The following is an 18,305-nucleotide window of genomic DNA, read 5'->3' on the forward strand; positions in this document are numbered from 1 at the left end:
CACATTTCCTCCAAGAAAACCTCACCTACTCCGAAAAGGCCATGTGTCCTAATCCTTTCATTCCTGGGATTTATCATCTACCTGTCAGCATATTTGCTAATCATTTTTTGTTAATTTGCTGAGTAAACGGCTAATGCTATCTATATTAACAGTGTCATTAACACTGCTAAAGCTTATCTGATAAATGCTATTTCATAAATACTGTCCATAGTTTAAATCAGAGTAGCAAATGCACAATTAACCTGAAAATAAGGAAAGTACCCACTCAGCACCTTAGAAGGATAGAATTGAGTTATGACTCATCTCATTTTGCAAAGTCGCTATAAAAATGAGCCTTTCATTTTGCAGAAGTATAGCTGGGATTTACAGCAGATGATGAAGATAAGGAAGAAAAATAACTTTTGCATTTTATCAGAACAGGAGCGTTTTATCTTGGCCATGAATTTTTCCCTCTGTAGATTTCATCCATCAAAAAAATGTCTCCACAAGTTGTCAAGTGCCCAGTTGTTCCCCAGGGAACTCTATGAGTGTGACTTACCTTGTGAAAGTTTCTGAAATAAGCTGCCTTTTCATCTGGAAACTTTTCTAGCCTTCTGGGTCCCTTGCTAGAAGCCTTCTTAAAAACCAACCAGCATCGTCTGAATATCTGAAAGCAAATAAAGGAATCTGATTATCTATCATTTCCTATGAGTTTACGGGCATTTGGAGTTTTATCTATCCAACTATCACATTAGGGATGAGCTTCTAAAATTCCCTTTACTTCATAGAACGATTTATTTAAAGGGAAGTGTGTGACTAATAGAAATTGCAGCACAACTTGAAAACATAATGCATCATGAGAAAGTCAATGTGTCAATCTGTTGGAATTAATCATTTTTAATAGAAGTAATCACTTTGGTGTCAATACTGCACCCATGATTGCAATTTTTCATTTCATTTCCCACTGCTTTGAGCATTTAGTTCAGATAAATGAAATAGATACATACTGTTAGTTTTATAAATTCTAATAAAATAATATTTCTAATTGTCTTACGCAAATTGAGGATTTTCAACAAATAGTCATAACATATCTTAGAAAACAGCAAAAATATAGCTTCATTTTGGGCTCATGTAATTCCCTTGTTTTACAATAACTAGGATATACTACATATTTATCATGTAAAATACAATATATTTAAAGTTTATTTACACATTAATTCTAATAACTACTGCTGTAAACAGGTATTTTCATATTATGATAAATTTAAGATAACTGATCAAGGCTTGAATACATGTATTTTGAATCTTTTGTTTTAGCTTTTAAAATGATCATTAATTATGTAAGCTGAGTTTATTGGTTTTGGACCATGTTATTGTTTATAGAAATAATCAATGCCAAATTTTAGGTTGGCATCTTGTTTTTGCTGTATAATATCACATATTCTCCATAGATATATTGAAAAGCAAATAAGCAAAATGCATTTTTTCTTTCTAGTAATTAGCATCTTTGGTAATTCAAAATGGCCACAGCTTTTTAATTTATAAATTTAGCATATTTTATTCCTAGAGAAATTTGCTCTGCCGGCATGAGGAGTGATTTCATCAAAGGCAATTTCAGAAATGTTAGTCACTGAGTTTCTATTCTGTGTCTTTATTCAAAGTACACAGTTGTCACAATACTTTTTCTGCTAGTAAAAGACAGAGAGTGTAATTCTTTCAAATTATTCCCATGAACATTGTTTCTTCCTCTCTGAAAGACAGCATTTTCTATGTTAAAAAGCACTCTCAGAGCTATCACAAAAGACTTTTCCCACTAAAAGCAAAATAAGTAAAATAACAATGTGAAGACACTCCCAGTGCCCCTGCTGTCTTTCTTTGATCTTCTGCTATAATCTTGAAAAATACATCAAGAATGATGTGGAGCTCCGAGCACACAGTAACATGTCTGCCCATTCTGCAATTAGATATATCATTCTTACCAAAGGGTTAATAGCCATACACCTGCAAATGAGGAACTGCTCAATTTCTTTTGAACTACTGGTGTTTGACACATTGTATTTAGCACATGACATTGTAGTTCTTTGTTATTTGTTGGACTTTCACCAACCTCAACTTCCAAATGAAATTCTGCTAATGATTACAATATAGAATGAACAAAGGTTTGTTTAGCTTTAATAATGAATTTTAGTCATTTTTTTCCCAGACGTTTCTCATCTCTGTCATTTTTCTGCTGAAAATGTTCTCCCACTTTTCTATTTTCAAGTCGTTTTATGAGAGATTCATTAAGCTTAATTAGTCTCTTTCCTCAGCATAGGTGGGAGGTAACAAAAGCAAGTTACCAATGTGAAAAAAATGTAATAAAAAATAGTAATGAAAAATTTGTTGTCTTCTTAAAATTCCTCTCTCTACACGATAACATGAAGTAATTTTGTGCTAAAGAAATAATTAAAATTTGGAGCCTTTTGTTGTAATGTCTAAGAACATAGATAACTTTCATGTGAGTATTTTATAATAATTAACTGTCTTGTCTCCAATAATTTATTTAAGCTTTTCTTCAACTTTGTTTCTCATCAATGCCTCACTTCCATTTACTATAGAACTTGCCCAATTAGCTTATAAGAGATGTCCTGCAGAAAACACCTATAGTAGATTTGAAAAGTAACCTTCCTCTTACCAGAAATTGGTGGGATATTGAGTTCTGTCTCTTCAAAGTTCATACATTGAATCCAATGTGATGTTTTTTGAAGATATATAATAGTGCTAGATGGGTTTGTGGAGATTTGATGATAGAATTAGGGTTTTCATGAGGATAGTCATGACCAACATGCTTCCTCTCTCTCTGCTTATTAAAAAGGAGAGTACATAAGCACATAATGAGAAAACAGTTTACAAGCCAAAGAAAAAAATAGATTTCTGTGGTTTAAGTCAAATATTGTGTGATACTTTATTAGGGTAGCTTAGGATTATTAATGTAAATGCCATAGATGAATGTATATTTATATGATAGATAGATAGATAGATAGATAGATAGATAGATAGATAGTACTTTATTTGTAGCATTGATAGGATAATGTTTATGACCATAGTATAATGACAACAGTGTATAAGTGAAAGATCATTCCTATGAATCTGAGCAGGAATTTAACTGGTCATGAGCATAAATATAAATATAAATATAACATACAAGGTGGAATGTATATAAATTACAAATACTTTTCCTAGTTGGCATGGATGTATTGAGACTCTTTCCTTGAAGGAAATTGAGATGCAAATCTTAAGCAAAACTATTTTTGTTCTTTTGTACTGAAAAATGGTCACCTTATTGACTACATCTTGGTAATTATCATAATATCAAATGAATATTAAAATATTCATAGAAATCCACATATATGAAGGCATTACAATGTTCAGTTTGTGTTATTATAATGAGTTTAATTTAAGAAGTGAGTGAAGTATGAGCAAGAGAGTGTTGCTAAACCATTCATTATTATTGCAGAACAAGTGATAAATAATTAAGATATAGATGTAGTTAATTTGGTCATGTCTTATTCTTCAGCTTTTATAACATAGAGGTAAACAACCACATATAAATAATCTTGTTTTTAAGGTTTCAGGAAATAAACTGTTTCATAAAAGTTGAAAGACATGCCACTTATTTTTGGAAAGGATTTATGTTGTAAACAGGCTCTACAATAAACAAATAATAGATGGGACATCATGAAACTGTAAAGCTTCTATAAGGCAAAGGACACTGTCAAAAGGACAAAATGTCAGCTTACAGATTGGAAAAATATCTTCACCAACTGTACATCTGACAGAGGGCTAATATCCAAAATATATAGAGAACTCAACAAGTTAGACAACCCAAATAACCCAATTTAAAAATGGAATACAGAGCAAAGCAAAGAATTCTCAACTGAGGTATCTCCAGTGGCAGGAAAGCACTCAAAGAAATGCTCAAAGACCTTAGCCACCAGGGAAATGCAAATCAAAACAACTCTGAGACTCCATCTTACACATCTTCTACCCAGCACAATGATGAAGATCAAAAACCCAAGCTACAGCATATGTTGGTGAAGATGTGGACTAAGGGGAACATTCCTCTATTGCTGGTGGGAGTGCATACTTAAAATTATAACCACTCTGGAAATTAATCTGACAGTTTCTCAGAAGACTGGGAATAGTTCTACCTGAAGACCCAGCTACACCACTTCTGGGGATATATCCAAAAGATGCTGCTCCATACCACAAGGACATGTGTTCCACTATATTCATACATCTTTGTTTGTAATAGCCATAAATTCCCAGATGCCCCTCAACCAAAAAATAGATACAGAAAATGTGGTTCATTTACACAATGGACTACTACTCAGCTCTTAAAAACAAGGGCATTATGAATATTGTAGGTAAATATATGAAACCAGAAAATACCATCCTGAGTGAGATAACCCAGACCCAAAGGACATGAATGGTATGTACTTACTTATAAGTGGATATTAACCCAAAACTACAGGATACCCATGTTATAATCCACAGAACCAAAGAAGCTAAACAAGAATGAAGGCCCTGGAGAGTATTTTTGAATTTCACTTAGAAGGGTTAACAAATAGTTATAGGAGGCAGTTGGAGGGAGAGAGCTGGGTGGGATGGTGAATGGGGTGTTTCAGGATCAAGAGATGTGCAATTGCTGGAGCAAAGTTTGTCTGTAAAGCTGTTGCCTGTCTGTGGAATGCATTCTCCAAACTGTGCTGCCTGGTCTGGCCTAAGTGAGAGAGGTACTTAGCCCTGCAGAGACTTCATGTGCCAGGGTGGGGTGATACCCAGTGAGGGACTCTACCCTCTAAGTTGAGAAAGGGAGGGGGAATGGAGGGAGAGACTGTGAGGGAGGGAGCAACACTGGGGGGGGGTAATAGAGATTTTTCTTAAATGTTAATTTTTATTAGATATTTTCTTCATTTACATTTTGAATGTTATCTCCCTTCCTAGTTTCCTCTCCAAAAATCCACTATACCCTTCCCTTGCCCCTGAATAATAAATTATTTAATGAAAAAAAATGAGTACATCAAGATCCAATATATTTAAATTAATTTGAATATCAAAACCCTAAGGAGACTCTTGAATGGCTTTTAAAATGAATATATTCATATTGGGAAAATGCCAAAATAATTTGTAAATATGTTAAGCAAAAACAAATTTAATTCAGAATTTACTCTATTTTTCTTATCCTATTCTATTTCATGGACTAAGTTAACATTCTAAAACTCCAATCAGTCATAGTTTCTTAGACATTTGAGTTTTGTTTTTGTTTTTTGTTTGTTATTCCTAACCTTGAAAAAGATGAAGTGTACTGGTCAATTGTTTTCTACAAAAATCTTTAATTACTGTTTGTCTTATGTTTTGATGTTTAAACATCTAAGGAAAATCTGACAGTGGTGTCATTAAAATGTATTTTATTGTAAAAATAATATGAATAAACCATGGCTATGTACTAGCTATTTTTATTGTAATTTCTAATTGAAAATTTAAGTTGAAAAGAAAATAATTAATAAATGTTGAATTATTTCTTCTTTAGTCATAATTTTTCTAAATGCTTTGAATTTAAATAAGAGAAGATAATGATTAAGACCATAGTATGGAGACATTTCACATGTCACTTGTGTTATTGATGTGAAGCAAAATTAAGTATGAGTCAGAAACTTAATGCCTCCTCCACAACAGGAGTAGGAAGCAAATGGGAAGAAAATATTTTCCCTTTGACCTTTTCATCAAACCAGCTTTTATTAGGGTACCAAAAATAGTGTACTGTAGGATTAGAACTAGTGCTTTAAATGAGTATGTTGGAGACTTTCCAGATATGAGCAAGAAAAATGATTGCTTGAAAATAGAAAATCATTGCTAGGAGGGAAATAAACCTGTATATAAGGAAAAGCGTTTTATTTTGCCTTTAAATGAAAATGTAAAATTTTTGACACAATGAAAGAGAACCCCATGAATTAGTTACCTTAATGTCTTAATGCTGCATCCCATGAGAATAAACATCAATTAATGACCTTTGTGAGTCCTATGTAGAAAGTGGTGGTGGGGAGGTTGTTCTATTCTCTTTAGATACTTCTCTCATTTCAATGGCATAGATAGTTGAAAGTCTTTTGGTTTGGGCTCCTTAATGACAAAATTTATTGCTTGGAGACAGCCTCCTTGTCAAGTGCCTGTAAATTGGCAGTTAACATTGCTGCAGGCTCCACCTTAGTTTAGGGAATGCTGCACTTTTTATCTTGGAATAAGAACTGGAGAATTTCACCTTCTCTTTCAGAAGCCCATTCTAAAAAGCTGGTTGCCTTAGCAACCAGGCTAAAAGATGACCTCTGGGTCTCCTTATAGAAAATGGCCTGTTGCTACCAGAAGTCTAGAAGTCCCACAGATCTCCAGCTGGCCCATTCCAGCTTGCCATAATCATGTGCCCTTTTCTTCTGATGAAAACTTCTTTTACCACATGATATTTTTCTCTTTTAACATTTTCACCATTTCAAAGTGACTTTATACAAAGCCATCTATTTTCAGTTAAGACTCACCAGGAAAAAGTAGATAGCTGATTCATTAGCTTTAGTTCATAGCTGTAATTATGTTATTTATCAAGGACCCATTCACAAGTTTAACATACTCAACATTAGATTTAATAGACCTATTACATCACAAGCCGTTGACCTAATGAACCTTGCATGTCAAAAATAGGGTTTTAGTACTTGGAATAATTTCTGATTATAGGAATTGTCAAAGTTGATAGTTTATTGCAATAAAGGAAGTAACAGAATATTTCTCTCTCTCTCTGTATATATACATATATGTGTGTGTGTGTGTGTGTGTGTGTGTGTGTGTGTGTGTGTGTGTGTGTGTGTGATGTTCTCTCTACATATAAAATGGTATGTCTGAATAACTTTTTTTTTTGTTTTCTCCTGAAAGGAAGATTCCTTCACCTTCCACATGCACACACACACATACTTATAAACACACACATAAATGATACATTGTGTATTTGATTGGACATAAAATAACACATATATAAAGCTGACCCTGACATAGGTATGGCAAAATTATGCTGTGAGTAACTTCCAACAGATGTGTTTGATCTTTAACTTTCCAACAGTTAAAGATGTGTTTGTCCTACCACAGAAGGTTGTTTTGTATATGTGAATTGTAACCATTAATATAAATAAGCTTAATCAACTGGTGGATTTACACTTTTTATGTTTAATATGAATGTAAGCCTTGCTGCTAATTTAAACCTAAATGCTGTTATGCATGCTTGAATACCAGAAACTCACTCATGCACTCATCCATCATCCATCCACGCATCCATCATTTATCCATCCACCAGGAAACATATGCCACTCAACAGAACCCTTTGCATCACAGCAAGGTTGCCTGAATTTTCTGTTTCCCAGATTGAAATTCTAATAACTATAAATTAATGAAATAATTCTTCATTCTAAGCGAGATAGTTTTTATCTTTCCTGAGAACTGGAATTTTTCCAAGTACTCCAAGAGTTACAAGATACCCAAAGAGTGAACAGGGAAAACAGAGTAAGAGAAAGAATTTGCATTTGTGGGAGTGACTTATGAAAGGATGTTGTTTTCTGTTCCTATGTGATGTCATTAGAAACTCTGAGTAATGATGGAATATGGTAAAACTTAAATGATAATGAAGAAGCTAATGTACCTGTATTCCCATGGTGGACATTGAACTAAACTGTAAAATCAGAGATAAACACTCTGTAACATAATCAGAAGTTAGTGCAGCAGAATATATAAAAATTTCTGAAATTTTGAGCATTTATATGTGTAGCCTCCCCATTTTAAATAAAAAAATGACAAAAAGCATTTAAAAAAATCAATATTTTCTAAAATATTCTTACAGATTCTCTTTTTAAGATGTAAAACATAGCATCTCTGTTTAAACAACTATTACAATGCTAACTGACTACCAATACTGCTCTTTTTAAAAATACTTATACTTATGTGTATAAATGCATGCCATGATAGTATGCATATATGTATGAAGGTGTTCATGCTGGCTAGAAGAGGGTGCTCAAATCCCTGGAGCTGAAGTTACAGGCATATGAGCTACACAATATTGGTCCTGGGAGCCAAATTCAAGTTCCCTGAAACAGAAGATGTGTGCTCTTAACCACAGAGCCAATTCTCAAGACTTCCCCCAATACCTCTCTTAAATACAAGTTATTCACATTTTCACAATGATGTCACCCAGTTTCAGTCATAGGAGTTAGATGAATACATAAAACAAATATTCAAGACTTTGTAAATGATACTAATTACTATGTCAATGACCTCACAGGAAAAAAAAACACTAAAATATAATAAGAAAGGATAAGAAAAAGGAGGAATTTAGATAGCTGAAGATTTATTTTTATGTCAGGGTGAATAATCTAAAAATAAACCTAAAGGAATTGACAAGGTATTCATTGTAGACATTAGCCCAAAACATACATTACTAGAATAAGTAAAGAACTCCAAGAATTTCAAAAGAATATCTAGTTCTAGAAAGGGCAGGATACTTTAATTGCCACTTATTTAAGTTTATGAATGTACTAAATCCTCAAAGCTTGAAGTAATCTGAAGTAGAAATACAATTAGACAGCTCATTCCTAACAAAACAAAAGAAGAAAGAGAATAGGCTTGGGTGAGGGTCATGGTCTGTATAGTGAATCTGGAAGATGATAGCTATGGGAAATCTTGTGATATCCCTGCACAGGTAGTAGCAATTCTGCTCTGTGTTATGTACCCAAGAGAAAAAATATATGTACCCTTTACAACATTTGTGATAGCATTACTCATAATGGTCTCAAATGTGAGCATTATGATTCATGTACACACCTGAGCAGTTAACACCCTTGAAAGTATATGAGCTATTGCTAAACAGTCAAATCTCAAAAATCATCACTTTAATAAAACCCCAGTAAAAGAAGACATGTAAAGATCCACATATTCACATCAATCCTCCAGGAAGCCTAAACCATGCTGTGCTGTGCAAGCTATATTTAGAAATAGAGTACTAAGAGCAGGAAAGTGACTTCCATCACAATCACCACAGTGACAGACTCGTTAGGAGGTATAGTCATGAGAGGAAGGTCTATGTTGGAGATCCTTCTTCCTCACTAGAAAAGTTCCGGCTACCTGATTCCATGTACACCAATATTTGCTTTTAGGTATGTGTATAGAGTTTATGCCATTTTATCAGGTTGTCTTAATTTGCTTGGAGAGTATTATGTACTTAATCTTTCTCTCTTCCTCCCTCCCCCCACTTCTGTGTGTGTGTGTGTGTGTGTGTGTGTGTGTGTGTGTGTGTGTGTGTGTGTGTGTGAGTGAGTGTAATGGGTCCATGAACACAAGAAAGCCAGAAGAGGACACTGGTTGTCTTCCTCTTTTACTCTTCCCATTAATTACTTTGAGACAAATAAATGTTCCACTGAAAGTAAACCCTGCCACTTCCCTATCCAAAGTGGCTAGTGAACACTTGAAATTCATCTGCTTCTGCTTTCAATGCTGGGGTAACCAGTAGGCTCAGCCATGCCTGACTATTTCCATGAGTCCTAGAGATTCAAACTCAGGTCATCATCCTTGCTGAGCAAGCATTCTTACCCAATGAGCTTAGGATTTTTTTTTTTTATTAAGTATTTTCCTCAATTACATTTACAATGTTATCCCAAAAGTCCCCCACACCCTCCCGCCCCCACTCCCCTACCCACCCATTCCCATTTTTTTGGCCCTGGCGTTCCCCTGTACTGGGGCATATAAAGTTTGCCTGACCAATGGGCCTCTCTTTCTAGTGATGGCCATCTAGGCCATCTTTTGATACATATGCAGCTAGAGTCAAGAGCTCTGGGTTACTGGTTAGTTCATAATGTTGTTCCACCGATAGGGTTGCAGATCTCTTTAGCTCCTTGGATACTTTCTCTAGCTCCTCCATTAGGGGCCCTGTGATCCATCCAATAGTTGACTGTGAGCATCCACTTCTGTGTTTGCTAGGCCCTGGCCTAGTCTCACAAGGGAGAGCTATATCACGGTCCTTGCAACAAAGGCTTGCTAGTGTATGCAATGGTGTCATCGTTTGGAGGCTAATTATGGGATGGATCCCTAAAATTCCAGGTGTTCAAGTTTACAGAAATATCAGCTTACACATTTTACTTTTCTTTCTTTTGTGTTTCCTATTGCTAAGAAGAAAATGAAGTAATGGACAGACACAAAGTAAATATTCCTCCTAGTATTTTAAGTGGAACAGATGGTAGCCACTGATAAGTGTGCTAAAATGTGTTAGGCTCAACCATTAATTAGACTGAACACGGTAAGGAAACAGACAGACACCACAAAGCTTCTGGCTAATACTCAGGCATACCAGAAGTACTTATGTGTAAGGCTACCAAGTTCAAAAAAAAAAAAACAATTAAAAAATTTCTGGCAGCTTTAGTTTATCTATTAAAAATCAGTTAACAAAAGCTAGTTTTGCACTGGTGCCTCTGAAGGGGAAAATGTCAGGATTCTAACTATTGAGGGGTTTAGATAAACACCTGCTTGCTAGTGGTTAAACCCTGTCCAGGACTGAACTTGCCCTCAGAGAAGAGGAAGTAGATTTAACCTGTTCAACTGCAGCAGTTTTTCAAAGAATATTAACTCCAGTGGTGTTATCACAGCTCTCATGCTCTAGTATGTTTTCTGGCTTCAAGGTTTGATTTCTGGGCCCATATTTGGCCCCATTTGCATATGGATTGTCTGTACTATTAACTGAGATATACCTGACTCGTGATTATCTTTACAAGTGAATGATAAACATACAAAAAAGGAAAACATAATTTACATTTTACTCTTCCTGTGTGAAATAGCAATCATTTTCATTTTCATGCAGGCAACAGAGTGCGAGGGCAATGTGTATTCATGGGTGTTCATTTGTGTAGTACTTGCCTCTGCAAACACAGGTGGAGACCAGATGTCCAGTTACTTCTGGACCTCCTCTACAGCCCTTTACCACAGGTTTGAGAGAGTATCTCTCACTAACCCTGGAGCTAAGCTGGATAACCAGTGACTCCTCAGACTGACCTATCTTTCCTCCAGCACTGAGGTTTCAGGTAGGCTACTTCATCTGTCTTTTACAGGAGGGCTGAGGATCTGAACTCATGTCCTCATGCTTACACAACAAGCACTTTCTTACTGAGGCACAGCTCCAGCTCCGCTAATACTCACTGAGAGTATACTGTGGTCGAATTCCTGACATTTGACTTTGTTTTTCAGTTTAGTGTTTCATTATCTTTCCGGCTGAATTTGAGAGAAAAAACAGTTCCCCTTTTCCTGCTTGTAGCAATAGTAGACTTAAAAATACACCGAGATAAGTTAACCCTTTTACAGTAAGACGTTGTCTCATTGATTGCTCATTTTTAAAATACCCAGCCCATTTCCTGGTCCTCTGATGGGTTCACAGAGTAGTTAGAGTAGTGCAGAAGCTGCTAGAAGCCCCAGGACTTGAGTTTTTCAGTCAGGTGATTCAAAAATGACAATTATGGGGTTCAGGTGCTAGCTGCTCAGAGAGAGCAGAGAGATGTTATGTGTACAAATATTTAATTTTTTTAAAGCTACAATTTGCCTTAATTCAGTAAAATGTTTTATTAATTAAAAATTTGTTGTGGATAAAAAATTACTTATGCTGATATTTTGAAATAATTTAAATATTTAAACATCCTCTATTTGTTAAAATAATGCATTATAACAAGAAGCAAATTGGAGAGTATTAAAAAATATTGGAGACACAGACTTTTTCTATGCATATGGCCTTTGGTGGATATGCATATTTGTACTTTATTCAGTCCACAAACTTCTCTCAAGTATCCAATGCTTGTCAGGTACTTCTCCAGTAAGATGATATCAACTAACAAGCCAAGAACATGAGAATACCAATGACTCCGAACTGCAAGTAGGCTCTCACCTGGTAATGGGATAGGAAGCATGCAAATTAGGAATAGACTGCTAAATGGCAGAGATTGATGAGTAGAAAGAAAGTTAACAGAGAGGGGAAAATTAACTCCAGGGGAAGTAAAGGAGGTCTCACTATAATGTTGTCAGGTCTCACTATGGGATCGTCCAGGGAGAATAATGGAAGTCTCACTATAATGTCATCCAGGCTCATTGGGAACTCAGTGTGTAGACCAGGTTTACTCTGAATATCATCCAAATTGCAGAGATTTATCTGCCTCTGCATTCTTAGAGTTATGATTAGACTTATGTACTATCATACAAGACAATGATCATTTTCTCATGTAAAATAATCTGGACTTCATGCCTGGTTCCTATACACACACACACAGTACGTGTGTGTGTGTGTGTGTGTATGTGTGTATGTGTATGTGTATATATACATATATATATATATATATATATATATATATGTATGTATAATACACATCTAATGGGAAAACATTTTATATTAAATATTTTTATTAGTCATCTATAAATTATAATTTTTGAGTATAAATTTTCCTTCAGTATAAATTTTCAGTATGAATCCCTATAAAAGAAAAGGCAAGTACATGTATTTACATAGTAAACTAATGTCTTCAAATATATTCTATTATACATTTGAAACATGAATTTACATATTTTATATTTCTATTTCCCAGCATCTAAAACCCCTTTTCAGAGTATGATGATGACATTTTCAAAATGTTTTAAGCTTCTGCAAATACATAAAAATTCCTAAGTAGCTTTCTGCTTAATATATTCATGAGACAATGACTTTCTCAAATGCAGAAAATATTTTCATTTAATCCTGTGCATCGATTTCTCAATGCCTTCCAGGAAAGTGATTTTTTTAATTATTTTATTTTTTGAGAGTGGATAAGAGCCAGAGGATGGAGGAAAGTGTTTTTTATAATATCCTCCTAATATATTTAACAATCATTCAAACTATTTTCTAGAAAATCAGTAAAATAAAAGAAAGGCTTTTCTTTCACCAGGATGAGACTTGAATAAATAATCTAGTACTTTAAAAAGAATGGGGCATTTTGTATTCCTTTATATTTTTTCCATGGAGACTTCAACATGATATTTTAGAAATTATTATTTAAACTATGATAAAAATGTTCTCAATACCCCCAACAGACATACAGTAGAGGACTTCCGGATTTGTGTTCATGCAGAGATGATGCCCCTAACCCTCCAGAGTCTGGAGGACCCAGGGAGTTTAGAGGTCAGATCGGGTTGGGGTTGGGGCATCCATGTGGAGATGGGATGGGGTAGGGAGGAGGTGTGGGATGTGGAGCAGTCAGAGGGTGGATGGGGGCTAGGGAGTGTAATATGGAATGTAAAATATAAATTTAAAACAATTTTAAAAAAGATTCCGTGTAGTTGAACCAGAGAGCCGTTTTCTGATGACCACTTATCCAGAACGGTTCCCACCCTCTCACATTCTCCCCAACCTGTACTTCCTTTTTTTTATCCTTTATTTTTTATTAGATATTTTCTTCATTTACATTTCAAACGCTATCCAGAAAGTCCCCTATACCCTCCCCCCGCCCTGCTCCCCTACCCACTCATTCCCACTTCTTGGCCCTGGCGTTCCCCTGTACTTGGGCATATAAAGTTTGTTAGACCAAGGGGCCTCTCTTACCAATGATGCTCCACTATGTTCATAGAAGCCCTATTTATAATAGGCAGAAACTGGAAAAAAACCAGATGTCCCTCAACAGAGGAGTGGATACAGAAAATGTGGTACATTTACACAATGGAGTACTACTCAGCTATTAAAAACAAGGAATTTATGAAAATCTTGGACAAATGGATGGATCTGGAGGATATCATCCTGAGTGAGGTAACCCAATCACAAAAGAAGTCACTTGATATGCACTCACTGATAAGTGGATATTAGCCCAGAAACCTAAAATACCCAAGATACAACTTCCAAAACACAAGAAAATCAAGAAGACCAACGCGTGGGTACTTCATTCCTCTCTAGAATAGGGAGTAAAATATCCAGAGACAAAGTTTGGAGCTAAGACCAAAGGATGGACCATCCAGAGACTGCCCCACCCGGGGGTCCATCCCATAATCAGCCACCAAATGCAGATACTACTGCATATGCCAGCAAGATTTTGCTGAAAGGACCCTGATATAGCTGTATCCTGTGAGGCTTTGCCTGGCAAATACACAGGTGGATGCTCACAGTCATCTATAGGATGAAACACAGGGCCCCCAATGTAGGAGCTAGAGAAACTACCCAAGAGCTGAAGGGGTCTGCAACCCTATAGGTGGAACAACAATAAGAACTAATCAGTACCCCCAGAGCTCCTGTCTCTAGCTGCATATGTAGACCTGCACCTCCTTACCCCGGATTTCTCTTGCCAAGGATACAGGCCCTTTCCTTGGTGTAGATGCTTCTCTACCTTTACTATCCTCCTAAATACATTATCCCTTTACTTAATAGTGACTTTCATTTTGATTCTATTTACAAAATGTTAAAAGAGGCGTGTACCCGTGGCCCGGCGTGTGGAGATAAGGATGAGGAAGCATCTGGGACTACTTCTAGTCTGGGCTGCAGAAACTTTTATGGGATAGACTATATGCCCACTGATATACCTTCCTTCATTCCTGTCTCAAATTGGATCTGGTTTAGGAAAATCCTCATTGATATTGATTCATGCCACAGCTGTGGGAGGGAGGGAGTCAGGTTATGGCTAGCATGCCATGGCTCATTCCTCTGGAGCTATGTGGACCTGATAGATCCTTGTAAAAAGCAGAATTAAGGAAACTGCAATATTAGAGCAGTGATTTAAGCACCGTAGTATGGCACGAGATATTTCACTGTAAATTTCCAATATGACATAGAATTTCAGACTCTGTGATTATGTAGGGAAACTATACATATTGCAAACCAGCTACTACTGGCCATGGGCAGAAAGAGGGCCACCTGGACTCCTCACTGCCAGACTTCCCATTGTACCTATGGAATACCTGTTATGCCCAGCTTAACAGAGGGTTCAGTTGGCAAATCCTAAGACAAGGAAATTGATCATAAATAAAAAATTAGTTTGCATACCAGAAAAACCATTCTCAATAAATTTAGTAAATTCAATGTGAACACGTCATCATCTGTAAAGAATTTAATTTTCATTTCACAGCTCCATGAGTTTCCTCAGAAGAAAAACTGTGGCACTATCTATTATGTAAATTTATGTTTTCCTAAGTATAATTTTTATTTCTCATGTCTGACAGAGAGTATTACTATTTTCTCTTCTGTTTATGAGGCATTAATTCATGCAGACGTACTGATCAAAATATTTATTGCTTAAAAGACATCTCTATTCAAAATGGAGTTCCTTATGTCTTATTGATTATTGAGATATTCACATTGATACTATTTGAATCTTAACTTCACTCTTATCACTTATGTACTGAAGGCTTTGTCCTCAATGCCTCAGAGTGGATTTGAAGGAAGTGACTGCGTCGTGAAGACTTGAATTTCATCAGTGGAATAGTCCATGTTGGAAGCCAGTCACTAGAGGTATGTCTCTCAAGGATGCATTTGGTTCTCGGGTTTTTCTGAACTTTCTGTATTTCCCAGTTGTCATGAGTTATACAACTTTGTTCCATCACAGTTCAATTCAGAAGTTCTTGCCACAGGCACAGAAAGAAATTAAGCGCATGACTCTATGCTGAAACCTCTAAGTATATGGTCCAAAATATTCTGCTTTTTACTAATAATCCCTTCCAGGTTGTAAGCAAAAGAAACCCAACTAACACACATAGTCAGTTCCTTCAAAGTTTGTAATTCAAGTAAAATTTGTCTCCTTGGGGTTGTACATTGCAGCTCAGTTCTGAGTGCCATGATAAAAATGAAACCTACCTGACTTATGCAACATTTTAGTTTTGTAACTACTTAACTTTCTCACGAAGATTTATCATATAATCTCCTCAGAGGAGACTTTGGCTGTTAACTATTTATTTGTACAACCGTTATAGCAGAATGATAATGTCATCAATTCACCAATAAATATCTTTCCTATTTTAATAATTGATTACATTAGAAATGTTGTAAACTTAAATGTTTTGACATGCAACTAAATTTAATATAACGACTGAAAATTACTGTCACAATACATTAAATAAGACATGACATTTATATGTATATATATATACATATATACATTTATCTATATGTATATATGTATGTTTGCAAGTATGTGAAGTTATTTTATATAACTTGACAACATTGTATAATTTTATTCTTATTTTTAGAAAGAAACACTCTCAAATTGTAGTAGGCAGTAGACTAATACATTATCTGGTGCTATTGAGTGTTGAATAAGAAAGAAAACTTTCCTGAGTATGAGTAGAATAGTAAATATACTTGAGTAAATTATTTTTTATTCACTTAAGAAATCACAAAGCACTCATAACATGCATTGAGGAAAATGAAACATATATTTTCTCTCAAAGTAACTGAAGCATATTTCTCTTTGGCTTTCATTATAATTTATCTCATTATTCATTTATATATTAGCATTATTATAAAATCACAATATAAAATAAAGAGAATTTTTGGTTTTAGGAAGAAGTAGAAATTTCTACCAGTACTGACTCTAAAAAAATCTTTTCTTATAGACAGTAACATTATGTAAAAATGCTGGAAAATTTTTGTTTACTTATAATAAAAAATATTCCTTAAGAGCAGAATTTCAAAGAGCCATGGGTGACTGAAATAAAAAGTTAGTATGCTATTAAGCAAATAAATGATAATCTATAATTATTTCTTTTTGTCTAAAAGTCTACAAAATTTTAGTACAATTATTTACCAATATGCTCAAAACACATAAAGACAACATGTACTCATCACAGGAAAATAAGTATTTACTACGTATTATTAGTGTGAGGGAAAACTGGATCTAATTCTGTTGATCATTCTGTTCTGGGATATTCCTGGGTATAGACAGTGATATTTATTTCTTAGAGGGAAGATCTAAAAAAGTAAGTATGACAAATTTATTCAAATAAGGTCAGACTTTGCTTAGTAAGTTTTACAATCTATAAAAACCTTAGCTTGTAATACTTGGAAATTAAGGTGGAACACTTGTCTACTGGAGGCATCTGTTTCTTTGAAATATTTTCAGAGAAAAATATTGAGCAAAGCCCCACTTATTAAAACAAAAACAACACAAAAACCCTTAACAAAAATCTACAGGACAAATTAAAATATTAATACCCTTCAGAGAATTGATAATCATCAGATCAGTTATAATGTCTATCTGTAAGTTAAGCCACTCATATTTTTAAAATATAACAAACAAACAATCAAAGAAACACATAAACAAATACTTGGTCAAGGATACAAGTTATTTTCCTTTAATAATTTAAGAATATTTTTAAATATTTTTTATTATTCTGTGTTTTCCTCAATTACATTTAGAATGCTATCCCAAAAGTCCCCCATATGCCCACCCCCCACTTCCCTACCCACCCATTCCCATTTTTTGGCCCTGGCATTCCCCTGTACTGGGGCATATAAAGTTTGCATGTCCAATGGGCCTCTCTTTCCAGTGATGGCCGACTAGGCCATCTTTTGATACATATGCAGCTAGAGTCAAGAGCTCCGGGGTACTGGTTAGTTCATAATGTTGTTGCACCTACAGGGTTGCAGAGCTCTGTTGGGAGCCGCCCCCACATTCGCCGTCACAAGATGGCGCTGACATCCTGTGTTCTAAGTGGTAAACAAATAATCTGCGCATGTGCCAAGGGTATTTTACGACTACTTGTACTCTGCCTTTCCCGTGAACGTCAGCTCGGCCATGGGCTGCAGCCAATCAGGGAGTGATGCGTCCTAAGCGAAGGATAACTCCTCCTTAAAGGGGACGGGGTTTCCGCCATTCTCTCTCGCTGGCATCTCTCTGGCTCTGCGCGCCCTGCGCTCGCTCGCTGCCTAAAGATGTAAACAATAGAGCGCGCTCTGCGCTTTGGCGCGCCGGAGCTCTGGCTCCTAAAGATTATAGGGGTGGCTTTCGCTTTTGGGGCTGGGGGTTTGCGCTCCTAGCTCCTGAAGATGTAAGCAATAAAGTTTTGCCGCAGAAGATTCTGGTCTGTTGTGTTCTTCCTGGCCGGGCGTGAGAACGCTATTAAGAATTGGTGCTGAAATCCGGGAAGAAAAAACCCGGGAGGAAACTCGGGACGGGAGTTTCACCGGCGCAAGGAAGATCCCTCATTCCAGAACCAGAACTGCGGGTCGCGGTAATAAAGGTTCCCGTAAAGCAGACTGTTAAGAAGGATTCAACTGCATGAAT

At 35.7% G+C, this 18,305-nt stretch overlaps 1 protein-coding gene across 1 annotated transcript in view; it reads right to left on the reverse strand.

Annotated features, from left to right (window-relative positions):
• Dok6 (docking protein 6) overlaps positions 1-18,305 on the reverse strand; it is a 477,118-nt gene that overhangs the window by 305,723 nt on the left and 153,090 nt on the right. The window contains exon 2 of the mRNA NM_001039173.2: positions 539-646. Coding sequence (NP_001034262.1) covers positions 539-646 — 108 coding nt within the window. The remainder of the gene's footprint in view (positions 1-538; positions 647-18,305) is intronic.

The sequence above is a fragment of the Mus musculus genome, chromosome 18 (assembly GCF_000001635.26).
Source record: "Mus musculus strain C57BL/6J chromosome 18, GRCm38.p6 C57BL/6J".
NCBI classification, from domain to species: domain Eukaryota; kingdom Metazoa; phylum Chordata; class Mammalia; order Rodentia; family Muridae; genus Mus; species Mus musculus.